Source organism: Bombina bombina, chromosome 1 (assembly GCF_027579735.1).
Source record: "Bombina bombina isolate aBomBom1 chromosome 1, aBomBom1.pri, whole genome shotgun sequence".
Taxonomy (NCBI): Eukaryota; Metazoa; Chordata; class Amphibia; order Anura; family Bombinatoridae; genus Bombina; species Bombina bombina.
Window position 1 is genome coordinate 367,623,032 of NC_069499.1, and position 15,625 is coordinate 367,638,656.

A 15,625-nucleotide genomic window follows, 5' to 3' on the forward strand; every position below is an offset into this window, starting at 1 on the left:
CAGTTTCTGAGATTCTCTTTTCTAGACAAGCATTACCAATTTGTTGCTCTTCCATTTGGCCTAGCAACAGCTCCAAGAATCTTTTCAAAGGTTCTAGGTGCCTTACTCTCTGTAATCAGAGAACAGGGTATTGCGGTGTTTCCTTATTTGGACGATATCTTGGTACTAGCTCAGTCTTTACGTTCTGAAGAATCTCACATGAATCAACTAGTGTTGTTTCTTCAGAAACATGGTTGGAGGATCAATTTACCAAAAAGTTTCTTGATTCCTCAGACACGGGTCACCTTTTTAGGCTTCCAGATAGATTCAGTGTCCATGACTCTGTCTCTAACAGACAAGAGACGTTTAAAATTGGTTGCAGCCTGCCGGCACCTTCAGTCTCAGTCATTCCCTTCAGTGGCTATGTGCAAGGAAGTTTTAGGTCTTATGACTACAGCATCGGACGCGATCCCCTTTGCTCGTTATCACATGAGACCTCTACAGCTTTGTATGCTGAACCAATGATGCAGGGATTATACAAAGATATCACAATTAATATCCTTGAATCCCAAGGTACGACACTCTCTGATGTGGTGGATAGATCACCATCATTTAGTTCAAGGGGCTTCTTTTGTTCTGCCAACCTGGACTGTGATCACAACAGATGCGAGTCTTTCAGGTGGAAGAGCTGTTTGGGGATCTCTGACAGCACAAGGGGTTTGGAAATCTCAAGAGGCGAGATTACCAATAAATATTTTAGAACTCCGTGCAATTCTCAGAGCTCTTCAGTTTTGGCCTCTGTTAAAGAGAGAACCGTTCATTTATTTTCAGACAGACAATATCACAACAGTGGCATATGTCAATCATCAGGGTGGGACCTCAAGCTATGAAAGAAGTATCTTGGATACTTGCTTGGGTGGAATCCAGCTCCTGTCTAATTTCTGCAGTGCATATCCCAGGTGTAGACAATTGGGAGGCGGATTATCTCAGCCGTCAGACTTTACATCCAGGGGAGTGGTCTCTCCATCAGATGTGTTTTCTCAGATTGTTCAGATGTGGGGTCTTCCAGAGATAGATCTCATGGCCTCTCATCTAAACAAGAAGCTTCCCAGATACCTGTAAAGGTCCAGGGATGTTCAGGTGGAAGCAGTGGATGCACTGACACGTCCTTGGTGTTATCATCCTGCTTACATTTTTCTGCCTCTAGTTCTTCTTCCAAGAGTGATCTCCAAAAATCATCATGGAACAATCATTTGTGTTGCTGGTGGCTCCAGCATGGCCACACAGGTTTTGGTATGCGGATCTGGTTCGGATGTCCAGTTGCCCGCCTTGGCCACTTCAGTTAAGGCCAGACCTACTGTCTCAAGGTCCGTTTTTCCATCAGGATCTCAAATCATTAAATTTGAAGGTATGGAAATTGAACGCTTAGTACTAAGTCATAGAGGGTTTTCTGACTCAGTGATTAATACTATGTTACGAGCTCGTAAATCTGCCTCTAGAAAGATTTATTATAGAGTTTGGAAGACTTACATTTCATGGTGTTCTTCTCATAAATTCTTCTGGCATTCTTTTAGAATTCCTAGAATTTTACAGTTTCTTCAGGATGGTTTGGATAAGGGTTCGTCTGCAAGTTCCTTGAAGGGACAAATCTCTGCTCTTTCTGTTTTGTTTCACAGAAAGATTGCTATACTTCCTTATATTCACTGTTTTGTACAGGCTTTAGTTCGTATTAAGCACGTCATTAAATCAATTTATCCTCCTTGGAGTCTTAATTTGGTTCTGAAGGCTTTACAGGCTCCTCCAATATTTTTACTCCTTTCTTTATCACCCCACTTCTTGGCTATTTGTTAAACTGAATTGTGGGTGTGGTGAGGGGTGTATTTATAGACATTTTGAGGTTTTGGAAACTTTGCCCCTCCTGGTAGGATTGTATATCCCATACGTCACTAGTTCATGGACTCTTGCCAATATGAAAGAAATGAATTTATCAGGTAAGTTCTTACATAAATTATGTTATTTGTGCTTCTAGAGATACATAAGTGCTTCTAGAGATACATAAGTTAAGGTATTTTTTAGGGGAACTTATCACTGTATGTTTAACACATACTGGGGATTCTCACTATTTCCATCACATTGTTATATAAAGTAAACATTTTACTAGTATTTTATTATAATTTTCCAAATAGTTATCTGTATTGATGAAGCAATGATGCCGTTTTTCAAGATAGAAAAGTTATGTTGTTTTTCGAGTTTAAGAGCATCATTTATAAGACACACAGGGACTATTTTGAGTAGGGACCGATTTGGGTGGAAATCCCATGAGTGGTGGTACCCAGGAGAGTCTTGCAATGGGTTGGAGCCTTATATACAGTATGTGTGAGTCATACTTACTAAGCATACCAACTAAGTGTGCCAAAAAATGTAAAAGTAGTGGATTCACCAGGGGTAATGCTGGGAAAAGTTGTGACAGGTGAATATTTAGGGAAGTTATCTTTTAAGTTCGAATTATGTTGAGTGAAATGCTTATATAGGCTTTTATTTGATGTAGTTTTCATAAAAGCCACTGGTATATCACAGGGTCTAAAAGATAAATTGTATGATGGACGGGACAAGAATACTGGTTTACCCTCATGGGTAAGCAGTTATGTTTTGCATTATTTTTTAATCTAGTCTTTGCAGTGCTTAAATTCAATACATTTTGGTAAATAAATACAGAATACATTTTGCAAATCTCTAATATATCTTCCTTCAATATGCCACAGCTAGATGATTATTTCCTCATTACAGTTTCTGACTCTCATGCAGTAAGCTGTTTCATTTTCTTTTGACACGGCTTATAATAATAAGGAAAAGTGAAGATGGTAGTTAACATTTGACGAAAAACATAAAAAGTCAATATTCTTGCAGCAGATAGATGCATTTTTGTTTACAATGCAAGACCTAAAATGAGTCATCACTTTTATATACCTTTCCTCCTTTCATTATATTGGTGGAATTTAATGACGTAGTTCTTCTTTTCCCAAAAAAGCAAGTATTCAGCATTTGTCATATTTCATGAAATATGATATGTTATCAACACAGGCCAGTAATCTTATAGCTATATGGAATTAATAGAGAAATTTACAGCTATAAAGTCACTCCGAATGTGATTTAGATATCACTGTCATGATAGTTTTTCAAATTTAGCAAATTATATTTATTTAAAAAGCATGTCCCCTTATCTAATATAATGCAAGTTAACTTTAAATCACTGCTATCTCGAACAGTCTTAAATTATTCTCAAGCAAACTTTCTATTGTTGGAAAAACTGCACAAGCTGAGAAGAATGTAAATGTGATGTCAATCATTCTCTGCAACACATTAATGAAAATCTATAATAAATATTGACTTTTAGTTTTTTGTTTTTTTCTAATGCTCGTTTTTACTGTTATACTTTGATTGATGGGTTTTTTTCAGAAGTTCTTTCTATACTGAAAACTTAGTTTTAATGATAAACTGACAGAATATTCTACAAATTACACCACTTTTTCTAAGCTAAGTTTTCCTTTGTAGAATGGTCAATGTGGAGATGGATTCAAGTTTTGCAACCTCACATGTATGGTACATGATGGAACATTGACAGATGCAAGGACTCAAGTCGATACAAAATTTTGTGGAGAAATACATCCAGATGGGAGTCATTTAAAAATGCCATGTCACGTGCCTTGTCCAGGTAAATTTTCTTAGCAGTCCAATTTTGTACAAAAATAAAATAATACTTATATTTATAATATTTAGTTTAAAAAAATGCAAAAGTTATAGTACTAAATAGTGAAACATATATAGATAGGATGTTAATACCACAAAGAATAGAAATCTAAAGAAAAAAAAAAAACCTAAGGAACATTTTTTTATGCATAGTAATAAAATAAAATAAAATGTGTGTGTATATATATTAATTACAGGTGATGGTGATGATCTATAATGTACATCTGAATGTATTAGGGTTGGTTAAAGAATAAACAAATCATGATTAAGGGTACTGCTCTGAGTAATGAAAGAGTCATTATATTTTTGATTGATGGCTATTTAAAATGTTTACATAGTTAAATAATTTGTATACAAAAATGTAACTTAATGTCCTGTTTGCATTGACAAAATTTAAATTCCATAAATTTGATCAATGCAATTGCATAGTCCAAAGTATTCTGAAGAAAGGTAACAAGTCTTCTACAAATGTCAATAAAATATTGAACTTTATTTTGAAAATCCTATGAGTGTGGTGTTTTATACTTTGCTATTGTTTCTATTCACTCCTGTCTCCCAGGTAGCTATTGCTTTTGTGCGTATTTATATGATAGACAGAAAAACAGATAGATATATATAGATATATATACAGTATATAGATATATATGTGAAGACATGTCTTTATGGCCTCTATTGAGAAAGGCTCCTGCGAGACCCAAAATGTTTGGGTCAAGACCCTTGTTTTGCAGTTTGGTTACATAAAGGTTTTTTGCAAAATCCTGTGTTTGTGCCTGCTTTGTGGTATCCCTGGAATGCTGGAGCCAGGCGGGGGGATTACCTGGATTTTCTGTATGTGCATTTAAGCAGAGCACCGGGTGTATATGTGTGTGTATATATATATATATATATATATGTATATATATATATATATATATATATATATGTATATATATATGTATATATATATATATATATATATATATATGTGTGTGTATATATTTATATGCATGTACAGTATATATTTATATATGTATGTATATATATATATATATATATATACTGTATATATATATATGTGTGTGTATATATATATATATATATATATATGTGTATATATGTGTGTGTATATATTTATATGCATGTACAGTATATATTTATATATGTATGTGTATATATATATATATATATATATATATATATACTGTATATATATATATGTGTGTGTGTGTGTGTGTGTGTGTATATGTAAAATGTAATATGTAACTTGTGTTATTAGAGACACATGCATACATGCCTAAGTGAGTATACTTTTACATGGAAGTGCCATTTAGAGAGTTCCCCATCCTATTACTATTGATCAAATAACCATGTTTTGTAATCTTATCATGTCCCTATGGCAAATGTATGGGGCATAATATGTAATTGAATGGATTGTGTCCCTTATCATGATAATATATATATATTTTGAGGCATATTATGAAGTAACATAGAAGGTTTATAATTAGCCTATTGCATATCCTTGCTAGTTAAGTTTTAATCTATCAGGTTTCCCCTGCTGCCTTAAATAGGCAAGCAGGTGTTTTATCTGTAGCTATGATTACACCCCGATGGGCGAAACATGTCAGCAGGAGTTTTCTGCAAGCAAATGCTATTGTTGTGACCTTCTATGATCATGTATTCATGGATTTTTTATCTGGAATAATAAATCAATTTGTGTTGAAAGTCGTCTGCATACCTCCGTTTTTTCATCTTAATATATATATATATATATATATATATATATATATATATATATATATATATATATATATATATATATATATATATCTTATAAAGGACGGCACTTACTGGTCTTTCCAAAGTGTACTTTAATAGAAAAAAAAAGTGACGTTTCGGGGACACACTCCTATAAAGAATAAGAACACACTTTTGGTTTGAACAAGGTGACTGTGTGATTTTGTTATATTAATATTCATAGTTTTAATTCATTGGAACCCAAATGACATTTTAAAAAATACAAATTTGGTACAGTGAGCTGCATCAGACCAAGAAAGTCATTCAGGTCCCAGTTGCATCATTACACAGATCCTGATATACTTTATCTCCAGTGACATTTCTAAATAGCATGGCATCAGGTTTCATTATACTAAAAAGACAAAGCTGCACTTTAATTATCATAGAATTTTTGCATGCCTAACTACATTTCATTGACCTTTAGGTGATTGCCATCTAACAGAATGGTCATACTGGAGCTCCTGTGAGCTGTCTTGTATTGACGGGAGAAGCTTTGAAACAGTTGGTCGCCAGTCACGATCTAGAACTTTTATTATCCAGTCACTGGAAAATCAGGAAAGCTGTCCAGAGCAGGTCATAGAGACACGACCCTGTACAGGCAAGTATATACGTTTTTAAAAAATATCAGAGTACACTTGTGTTCTTTCATTTTTCTATTTAGCATTTATAACTTTATTTAGAATACTCATTGATTTGCTGAAAAGGAGAACATTACTTAAATAACACATGACATACATTTCAGTTATCTATTTAAGTGTTTGCTTGTACCTACATAACTGTTATTTTGGATGTATGCCTTTTACATATCTTCCACTAAGAACTGCATTATGAAAAGATAATCTTGAAAAATAAATGTTTTTATAGCATATCATTATGCCATTTTGTTGCAAAATGTATATTGTTTCACAGCCCAGGGACAGATATCTTTATAAGCCACTTGAGCATGTGATTATGATTAAAGGGACACTGTACCCAAATTTTTTATTTCGTAATTCAGATTGAGCATGACATTTTAAGCAACTTTCTAATTTACTCCTTTTATCAAATTTTCTTCATTCTCCTGGTATCTTTATTTGAAATGCAAAAATATAAGTTTAGATGCCGGCCCATTTTTGCTGAACAACCTGGGTTGTCCTTGCTGATTGGTGGATAAATTCATTCACCAATAAAAAAGTGCTGTCCAGAGTACTGAACCCAAAACAAGCTTAGAAGTCTTCTTTTTCAAATAAAGATAGCAAGAGAACAAAGAAAAATTGATAATATGAGTAAATTAGAAAGTTGCTTAAAATTGCATGTTCTTTCTGAATTACAAAGGAATTTTTTTGGGTACAGTGTCCCATTAAGAAATGCCTTTGTACCATGTTGCTGGGCCAGGGTTCTAAAGTCTATGCTTAAAGTGATAGGAAAGTCAAAATTAAACTTGCATGATTCAGATAGAGCATGTCATTTTAAGACACTTATAAATTCACTTCTATTTTCAAATGTGCTTTGCTCTCCTGGTATCCCTTGTTGAAAAATAATACGCACATATCCTACACTAGTGGGAGCTGCTTCTAATTGGTGCCTGCACACATTTGACTCTTGTGATTGGCTAACTAGATGTGTTCAGATAGCTGCCAGTAGTGCAATTCTGCTCCGTCAGCAAAGGATAACGAGAGAATGAAGCAAATTTGATAATAGAAGGAAATTGGAAAGTTGTTTGAAATTGTATGCTCCATCTTAATCATGAAAGAAAATTTTGGGGTTTCCAGTCCCTTTAAAAAATAAATTTCCATTTAGCAGGAATTCCACATGTGCTTTATGTTTTATTTAATAATTACCTCTTGAGGTTAAGTGCACATATAACAAAGCACAATAGTACACTAGATTACGAGTGGTGCGCTAACAGCTGCACTCAAGCATTATGTTTATTGCAGCTGTTTGCACAAATCAGAAAAAAGCGGCCATTTCAAAGTAAACACATTCCCTTGAGTGCAATTAAATTTAAAATGCATCTGGTCAACATAACCTAAGTCCTCTGGTTAACTGCTACGTTTGAATAAAAAGTTGCACAAAAAACATTAAAATACATGTAAAAATACATTGACTCATAATAACACTATTTAATAAAAACTAATAAAAAAATTGAAATCAAAAGTTATAAGGGCTCATTGATATTAGGTCTCAGGTGTAACAAGAAAAAAATGTCTGCAAAGGGCTTTAATATGGTGATACATACATTGACATGTCTAAAGATGTATGTTTATGTATATGTATGTATATGTGTATATATATATGTGTCTGCATATGTATTTATATGTGCATATATATATTTCCAAAAATATATACACATATAAGCACCTAAATACATATTTATACATCATCTATATAGGTGCATTGGAGCCCCTTGCAGTCAAGTAGCTGAAAACATGTAAAAAAATTGTATGCAATATTTATATTTAATAAAGTGTTTAAATGTGTATTTACTGATTTACTAGATATTCCTTTATATATCTGTATATATCTATACCTATATATAATCATTTATATGTATAAATATATATATTACCAAAAAGCCAATATATATATATATATACACACACACAAAACATGGGTAGGGTCAGCACTCTCAGGCTGGACTGGGTACACATCCTATGACCCTGCAACATGCACAGCCCTGGGTGCAAACCAGCACTCTCAGGAAGCTGCACTGTCACCAGAGTCACAGGCAGTTAACCCCAGTCAGGCCTGGGTGCAAGGCCCAAACAAGGAAAATTACAAAAAATAATATTTTTTAATATAAACACACAGATAAAGTCCAGCACTCACTCACAAGCTCTCAACTAAGATAAAAAGCAGCAATGGAAGAATTAGTTACCGCATCTGGCCAAATGGGAAAAGCCCAGGTACCTCGTCAAGGTTTCTTCCAAATAAACCTGGGTCCCTAAACAGCCACACAATGCAGGCTCGCAATCAAACAACTGTGAAAAAATGGATATATATAGAAAAGAAATAAGCGCATACAAAGAGAATCCACAAATTCCAACCTAAAGCATATAATGGAGTGAGCAGAGAGAAAATTATATTTGTTAATGCATCATCCAATATAGCGATATGTGATGAATGTCTTATATATACATTGAAAATATATACATACACATACGTAATAAATTATAATTAAAAGGTTAAAATTCTAATGCAAAAATAAATAGAACTAAAATGACCAAAATAACACTCAGCAGAAACAGGTGGGAATAGTAACATCCACTTGAAGAAACGGAAAGTTCAAAAAGTCCCGAACTGTTTACTCTGAAAACATATTTGCTTATAACAATACAATCCCTTACAAATATCCTACTTACATCAAACAAACTCAATCTGGTGAGGTAAGTGCCGCAAAAGATATGGACAAACTCTCAGTTGTCGTATCTCCGGTGATCTTGTTTCGGTCCTCCCTGGATATGGTAGGCTCCCCTTTACATGTGTCAGTAGCCTGAGGAAAATAAAAGAGGAAACACACTAGTGCAACATTGTATGTAAAAAGTTGCAAAAAATATTTATTTATACACGCTATAGTAAAACCTGTTTACACTCATTAACCTCAATTTGGTATGAGGTATCAATAAGACGATAAAGTGTGTTAATCTCCATACTCCAATAACATATATATCACTACATAGAGCATATTCTGCTATGTGCAGAACATTGGAATGTGATATATTAATATTTCATGTTGGGTTAATGCACTTGAGAAAATGCAATCGGGTTTGAGTGACTTTTTGCGCTCCATTGAAGTCTGTGTTGGAAATATGTTAAAGCGTTTGTAATATTGGAACCGGCTTCTTGCGAACATCAGGTTAGCACGCAAGCGAAAACCTTTTACTTTCAACTTGTAATACTCGCAATATCTGATGCATGCAAAAATCAGAAGCCACGAGCAGTTAGTGCACAAGCAGGGGCGATAAATAAAGCTCCACTCATTATCTAGCTCATAGATTGCAAAATAAATAACTATATACAATCTGGTTAACCTTTTTAACACTGTAAGCTGTGTAGCAAACATCTCTGTAAATCCCTAGAGTGCTGTTTTCTTGCTTAATGCTGCATTCTCCCGCAGCAAGGGAATATAGAAAAAAAATTGACAGGTGAATCAGATTTTTTTTAAAGTATGCATTTAAAGGAGAATTAAACTTTGAATTTAGGGTCACTTTAGGTATTTAAATGATTGCTATTCATTAATATGTAGCACAGTTTTAGGTTTCATTCTCAACCTCACAGACAATGAGGCCGAATTATCAAGCTCTTAATGGAGCTTGATGCCCCTGTTTCCGCGCTGGAAACAGCAGTTATGAAGCAGCGGTCTAAAGACTGCTGCTGCATAACTTGTCTGCCTGCTCTGAGGCTGCGGACATCAATCCGCCCAATCCTATACGGTCGGGCTGATTGACACCCCCTGCTAGTGGCGATTTGCCACAAATCTGCAGGGGGCGGCATTGCACAAGCAGTTCACAAGAACTGCTTGTGCAATGATAAACGTTGACAACGTATGCTGTCGGCATTTATCGATCTGCGGCGGACATGATACACTACACTGTATGTATCATGTCCGCTCACTTTCATAAATCGGCCCCTAAATGTTAGTTCAGGGATGTTTAACACAAATCCTTAAAGGAATATTATTTTGTAATAAATATTGATTGAAAACTTTGTCGTTTAAAATTAATTTTCTAGAAGATATCTTGGGGGCATCCATTTCTAGGTCTATTTGGCAAGATTTGTCAAATTCAAACCATAGGCAGTACATATTACCTTAGTGCAGGGTTCTTTAAACCACGGGTCGGGACCCATTACTGGGTCGCAACACCATGTTTACTGGGTCGCAACTTGAGTGTGTGTTGTAGGAGAGTGTGCGTTATGTGGGTTTTATATGAATGTGTGGTGTGTGTTATATGAGAGTGCGTGTGTTGTATGAGAGTGTGGTGTGTTGTATGAGAGTGTGTGTGTATGTTGTATAAGTGTGTGTGTGGTGTGTGTGTGTGTGTATGTTGTATAAGTGTGTGTGTATGTTGTATAAGTGTGTGTGTGTGGTGTGTGTGTGTGTATGTTGTATAAGTGTGTGTGTGGTGTGTGTGCGTGTATGTTGTATAAGTGTGTGTGTATGTTGTATAAGTGTGTGTGTGTGGTGTGTGTGTGTGTATGTTGAATAAGTGTGTGTATGGTGTATAAGTGTGTGTGTGTGGTGTGTGTGCGTGTGTATGTTGTATAAGTGTGTGTGTATGTTGTATAAGTGTGTGTGTGTGTATGTTGTATAAGTGTGTGTGTGTGGTGCGTGTGTGTGTGTTTGTGTTGTATGAGAGTGTGTGTTTGGTGTGTTGTATAAGTATGTGCCATGTGTTTGTTGCATGAGTGTGTGTGTGTGTGGTGTGTGTTCTATGAGAGTGTGTGTGTTCTATGAGGGCATGTGGTGTGTGTTGTATGAGTGTGTGGTGTGATAGTTGTATGAGAGTGTTGAGGTGTGTGTGTGTGTTTGAGAGTGTGTGTTGTATAAGTGTGTGTGCATTGTATGAGTGTGTGTGTGTGTGGTGTGTGTGTTTGTTGTATGAGAGCATGTGGTGTGATTGTTGTATGAGAGTAGTTTACAATACTTTCAAGTCTTTGGCTACAATCAGGAATAAAGTATGCACACATTTTAGTCACTTTGCCAAAAATTGCAGCTATCTTGTTGTATATTACTTCACAAAATATCAGACTAAGCATAAAAATAGGGTCGTGAAGGTATGTGGTATCATGGCACTGGGTATTGGGGAAAAAAGTTTGAAGAACCCTGCCTTAGTGCATGCAATAAAAGGACAGCTGATGTTAAAAACTTCATCATCAGGTTAAGACTACATAAACATGTTAGTGTGTATATATATATATATATATATATATATATATATATATATATATATATATATATATATATATATAAAATTCAGATTTATTTATTTTCATGTGGTTTTCAGAGGGGGTGCAGGGCCAGGGTATCTGCTCTGATGCATAATGTAGGTATGTGACAGTGGTTCTTTGAAGGGCTATAGTATCTGATCTCTTATGTGCATAAGACTAACAGAAAGTACAGGGTCAGAAGTCTAAGCAGTAGTCTTATGTAGTTTGTGGATGACAGTGGGGCCATAGGGACAGGGTTTTTTATGTGGAGATATGACTCTCTGAGAGACTCCAGGGCAAGGGAATATCATGATTTGTGTGGCTATAGGGCTGACAAAAATAATTTCAGTGTGATATGAGGTTTATTAGAAAGTGCAGAAATCATATGTGTTCAGTTAGAGAATATAACCAGTAAAAAGTAAAAAAATGGAAAATGTGATGAATAATTTGAGCTGTTTGGCGGTTATAGGGTTACTTAAGGAAATGCTGTGTGTGACTGGGTTGTGCAAAGTGTACTTCAGTGACTACTTGATTGCCAGAAATGGTACACAAAGGAGTGAAGAGAAAGCTCTAGGATCAGTGTAAGCAGAGCCAAAAAATGGAGCAGTACTAGTAACTGAGTAACTGAAGTCCACTGTTTTAGAAGTGCTGAGGGAGGGATGGAGTTTGGTGCACAGCATAACAGGAAGCAGCTGTGTGAGAGACTGCAGAGTTATGTGCCAGTGGAGTGAGGTGTGTGAAGAGGGTAATGTTGATGGCAGAAGACAGAATAAGTCACTGGTGAGGTGATGCATTGGTTAATAAATGCTGCTGTGGTAAAATACACTTGTTTCTAAGGATTTTAAGCAATGTGAAAAATAAAAATTGTGCTATAACGATTTGTGGCAAGACTGAACATGAAATAAACTAAACAACACCACCTACTGGTCAGCTTGAATAACCCATGTGTCTCAATACTAAGAATTAAGGTAGTGGTCAGGAAATTTTGTGCCTGTCTGGGCAAACTATGCAATCAAAATGGCGGCAATCAATTTCATTACATAATGTTGTTATAAGCGAATATGTTTTCAGAGTAAACAGTTCGGGACTTTTTAAACTTTCCGTTTCCTCAATAGGATGAATGTTACTATTCCCACCTGTTTCTGTTATTTTGGTCATTTTAGTTCTATTTATTTTTTATCTAGAATTTTGACCTTTTAATTATAATTTATTACTTATGTGTATGTATATATTTTCAATGTATATATAAGACGCTATATTGGATGATGCATTTACAACTATAATTTTCTCTCTGTTCACTCTATTATATGCTTTAGGTTGGAATTTGTGGATTCTCTTTCTATGTGCTTATTTCTTTTCTTTTCTCACGATTTGTTTTTCCATATAGAAAGGGTTATTTCTTTGGCTGGGGCCATTTTAATCAGACCTTTTTAGAATTGGGCAGCAGCAAGGTGACTATGGATTTCTCTTAGTGTATCTAAAGGTTCTATTACTAAAACGCTGGTCCTTCGCTTTTTTTTATAGAGCATATTCTGCTATGTGCAGAACATTGGAATGTGAAATATTAATATTTCATGTTGGGTTAATGAACTTGAGAAAATGCAATCGGGTTTGAGTGACTTTTTGCGCTCCATTGAAGTCTGTGTGGAAATATGTTAAAGCGTTTGTAATATTGGAACCGGCTTCTTGCGAGCATCAGGTTAGCACGTAAGCGAAAACCTTTTACTTTCAACTTGTAATACTCGCAATATCTGATGCATGCAAAAATCAGAAGCCAAGAGCAGCTAGTGCACAAGCAGGGGCGATAAATTAAGCTCTGCTCGTTATCTAGCTCATAGATTGCAAAATAAATAACTATATACAATCTGGTTAACCTTTTTAACACTGTAAGCTGTGTAGCAAACATCTCTGTAAATCCCTAGAGTGCTGTTTTCTTGCTTAATGCTGCATTCTCCCGCAGCAAGTGAATATAGAAAAAAAAATGACAGGTGAATCAGATTTTTGTTAAAGTATGCATTTAAGGGAGAATTAAACTTTGAATTTAGGGTCACTTTAGGTATTTAAATGATTGCTATTTATTAATATGTAGCAAAGTTTTAGGTTTCATTCTTAACCTCACAGACAATGAGGCCGAATTATCAAGCTCTTAATGGAGCTTGTCGCTCCTGTTTCTGCGCGAGCCTTTAGTGCTCAATAACTTGTCTGCCTGCTTTGAGGCTGCGGACATCAATCTGCCCGATCCTATATGATCGGGCTGATTGACACCCCCTGCTAGTAGCCAATTCGCCCAAATTTGCAGGGGGCGGCATTGCACAAGCAGTTCTCAAGAACTGCTTGTGCAATGATAAATGTTGACAGCGTATGCTGTCGGCATTTATCGATCTGTGGCGGACATGATACGCTACATCGTATCATATCCGCTCACACTTTCATAAATGTTAGCTCAGGGATGTTTAAAACAAATCCTTAAAGGAACTCTGTCATCAAAAAATATTTTATAATAAATATTGATTGAAAACTTTGTCGTTTGAAATTAATTTTCTAGAAGATATCTTGGGGGCATCCATATCAAGGTCTATTTGGCAAGATTTGTCAAATTCAAACCATAGGCAGTACATATTACCTTAGTGCATGCAATAAAAGGACAGCTGATATGAAAACCTTTATCATCAGGTTAAGGCTACATAAACATGTTAGGTTTCTAACCAGTGTTTTTATTTATTTGGTAAAATACACTTGTTTCTAAGGATTTTATGTAATGTGAAAAATAAAAATTGTGCTATAACGATTTGTGGCAAGACTGAACGTGAAATAAACTAAACAGAACCACCTACTGGTCAACTTGAATAACCCATGTGTCTCAATACTAAGAATTAAGGTAGTGGTCAGGAAATTTTGTGCCTGCCTGGGCAAACTATGCAGTCAAAATGGTGGCAATCAATTTCATTACATAATGTGTTTAAATAAAAAATACAAAAAGGTGCTTTATGAAAACAAAAATTGAACCCCCTAAAAAAAATCCCACATAAGTAATTTATCTATAGGAAAAATATATTTTGCAATAATAGTGTTCCTTTATTAGGGCGCAAACAGACTATGACCTTTATACTTAAAAGGACATGATAGCCAAAATTAAACTTTTATTATTCAAATAGAGTATGTGGTTTTAAACAATTTTTTTTCATTTGCTTCTACAGTCAAATTTACTTTGTTCTTTTGATATCTTTTATTGAAGAGCATGCCAGGATAGCTTCAGAAGTGTGCACCTGTTATGAGCACTATTTAGCAGGAGTGATTGTAAGACTGTTTTTTTTAATAATGTTATACATTGTTGAGCTACTAGTGGGCAGCAAGTTTTGTAACAGTATAAAGCATTGTTCCAACAATTGTTGCAAAGACTGTTGCCATATAGCCCTCGATACATGTGCATAATCCAGGGTCTACCTAAACTCTTTAATAAAGGATATCAAGAGCATTAAGTCATTTTGATTATAGAAGTAAACTGGAAATCGGTTTAAAATGACATGCACTATCTTAATTTTGACTATATATGTTCCTTTTAAAAATAATCTGATTGGCTGATCGGGACTCATTGTAGACTGCCTGTGCTGAAAGAGGGACACTTAAGAACTGAAGTTGAGTGCTGTGCGATACACTAAGGGATACTAAATTTTATTTCATGATTCAGATAGAGCATGCAATTCTAAGCAGCTTTCTAATTTATTCCTATTATCACATTTTCTTCATTCTCTTGCTATCTTTATTTGAAAAGCAGGAATGTAAAGCTTTAAAACCAGCCCATTTTAGGTTCAACATCCTGGATTGCGCTTGCTTATTGGTAGCTACATTTAGCTGCCAATCAGCAAGTGCTACTCCGGTGCTGAACAAAAAGGGGGTCGGCTCCTAAGCTTACATTCCTGCTTTTCAAATAAAGATAGCAAGAGAACAAATACAAATTGATAATAGGAGTAAATTAGAAAGTTGCTTATAATTGCATGCTCTATCTGAATCATGAAAGAAATAAAAAATGGGTTTAGTATCCATTTAAGAGCTGTATTCTATTTGTTGATTTTCTGCTGCACACACTAACATTATCTCAATAACATCCCTGGTGCAATGAGACAACATGTTAGTTTCTTTTTTCTAATACACAGAATTTTCACTTATAAATTACCTACCTTAGTATATATTAACAGAATCAGTATATAAGCAGATAACC

General features: G+C 35.0%; 1 protein-coding gene across 1 annotated transcript in view; it reads left to right on the forward strand.

Annotated features, from left to right (window-relative positions):
* Positions 1-15,625, forward strand: part of THSD7B (thrombospondin type 1 domain containing 7B) — a 1,177,597-nt gene that overhangs the window by 1,103,127 nt on the left and 58,845 nt on the right. Inside the window, 2 exon segments of the mRNA XM_053712541.1 lie at positions 3,532-3,691; positions 5,924-6,097. Of these exon segments, the coding sequence (XP_053568516.1) occupies positions 3,532-3,691; positions 5,924-6,097 (334 nt within the window).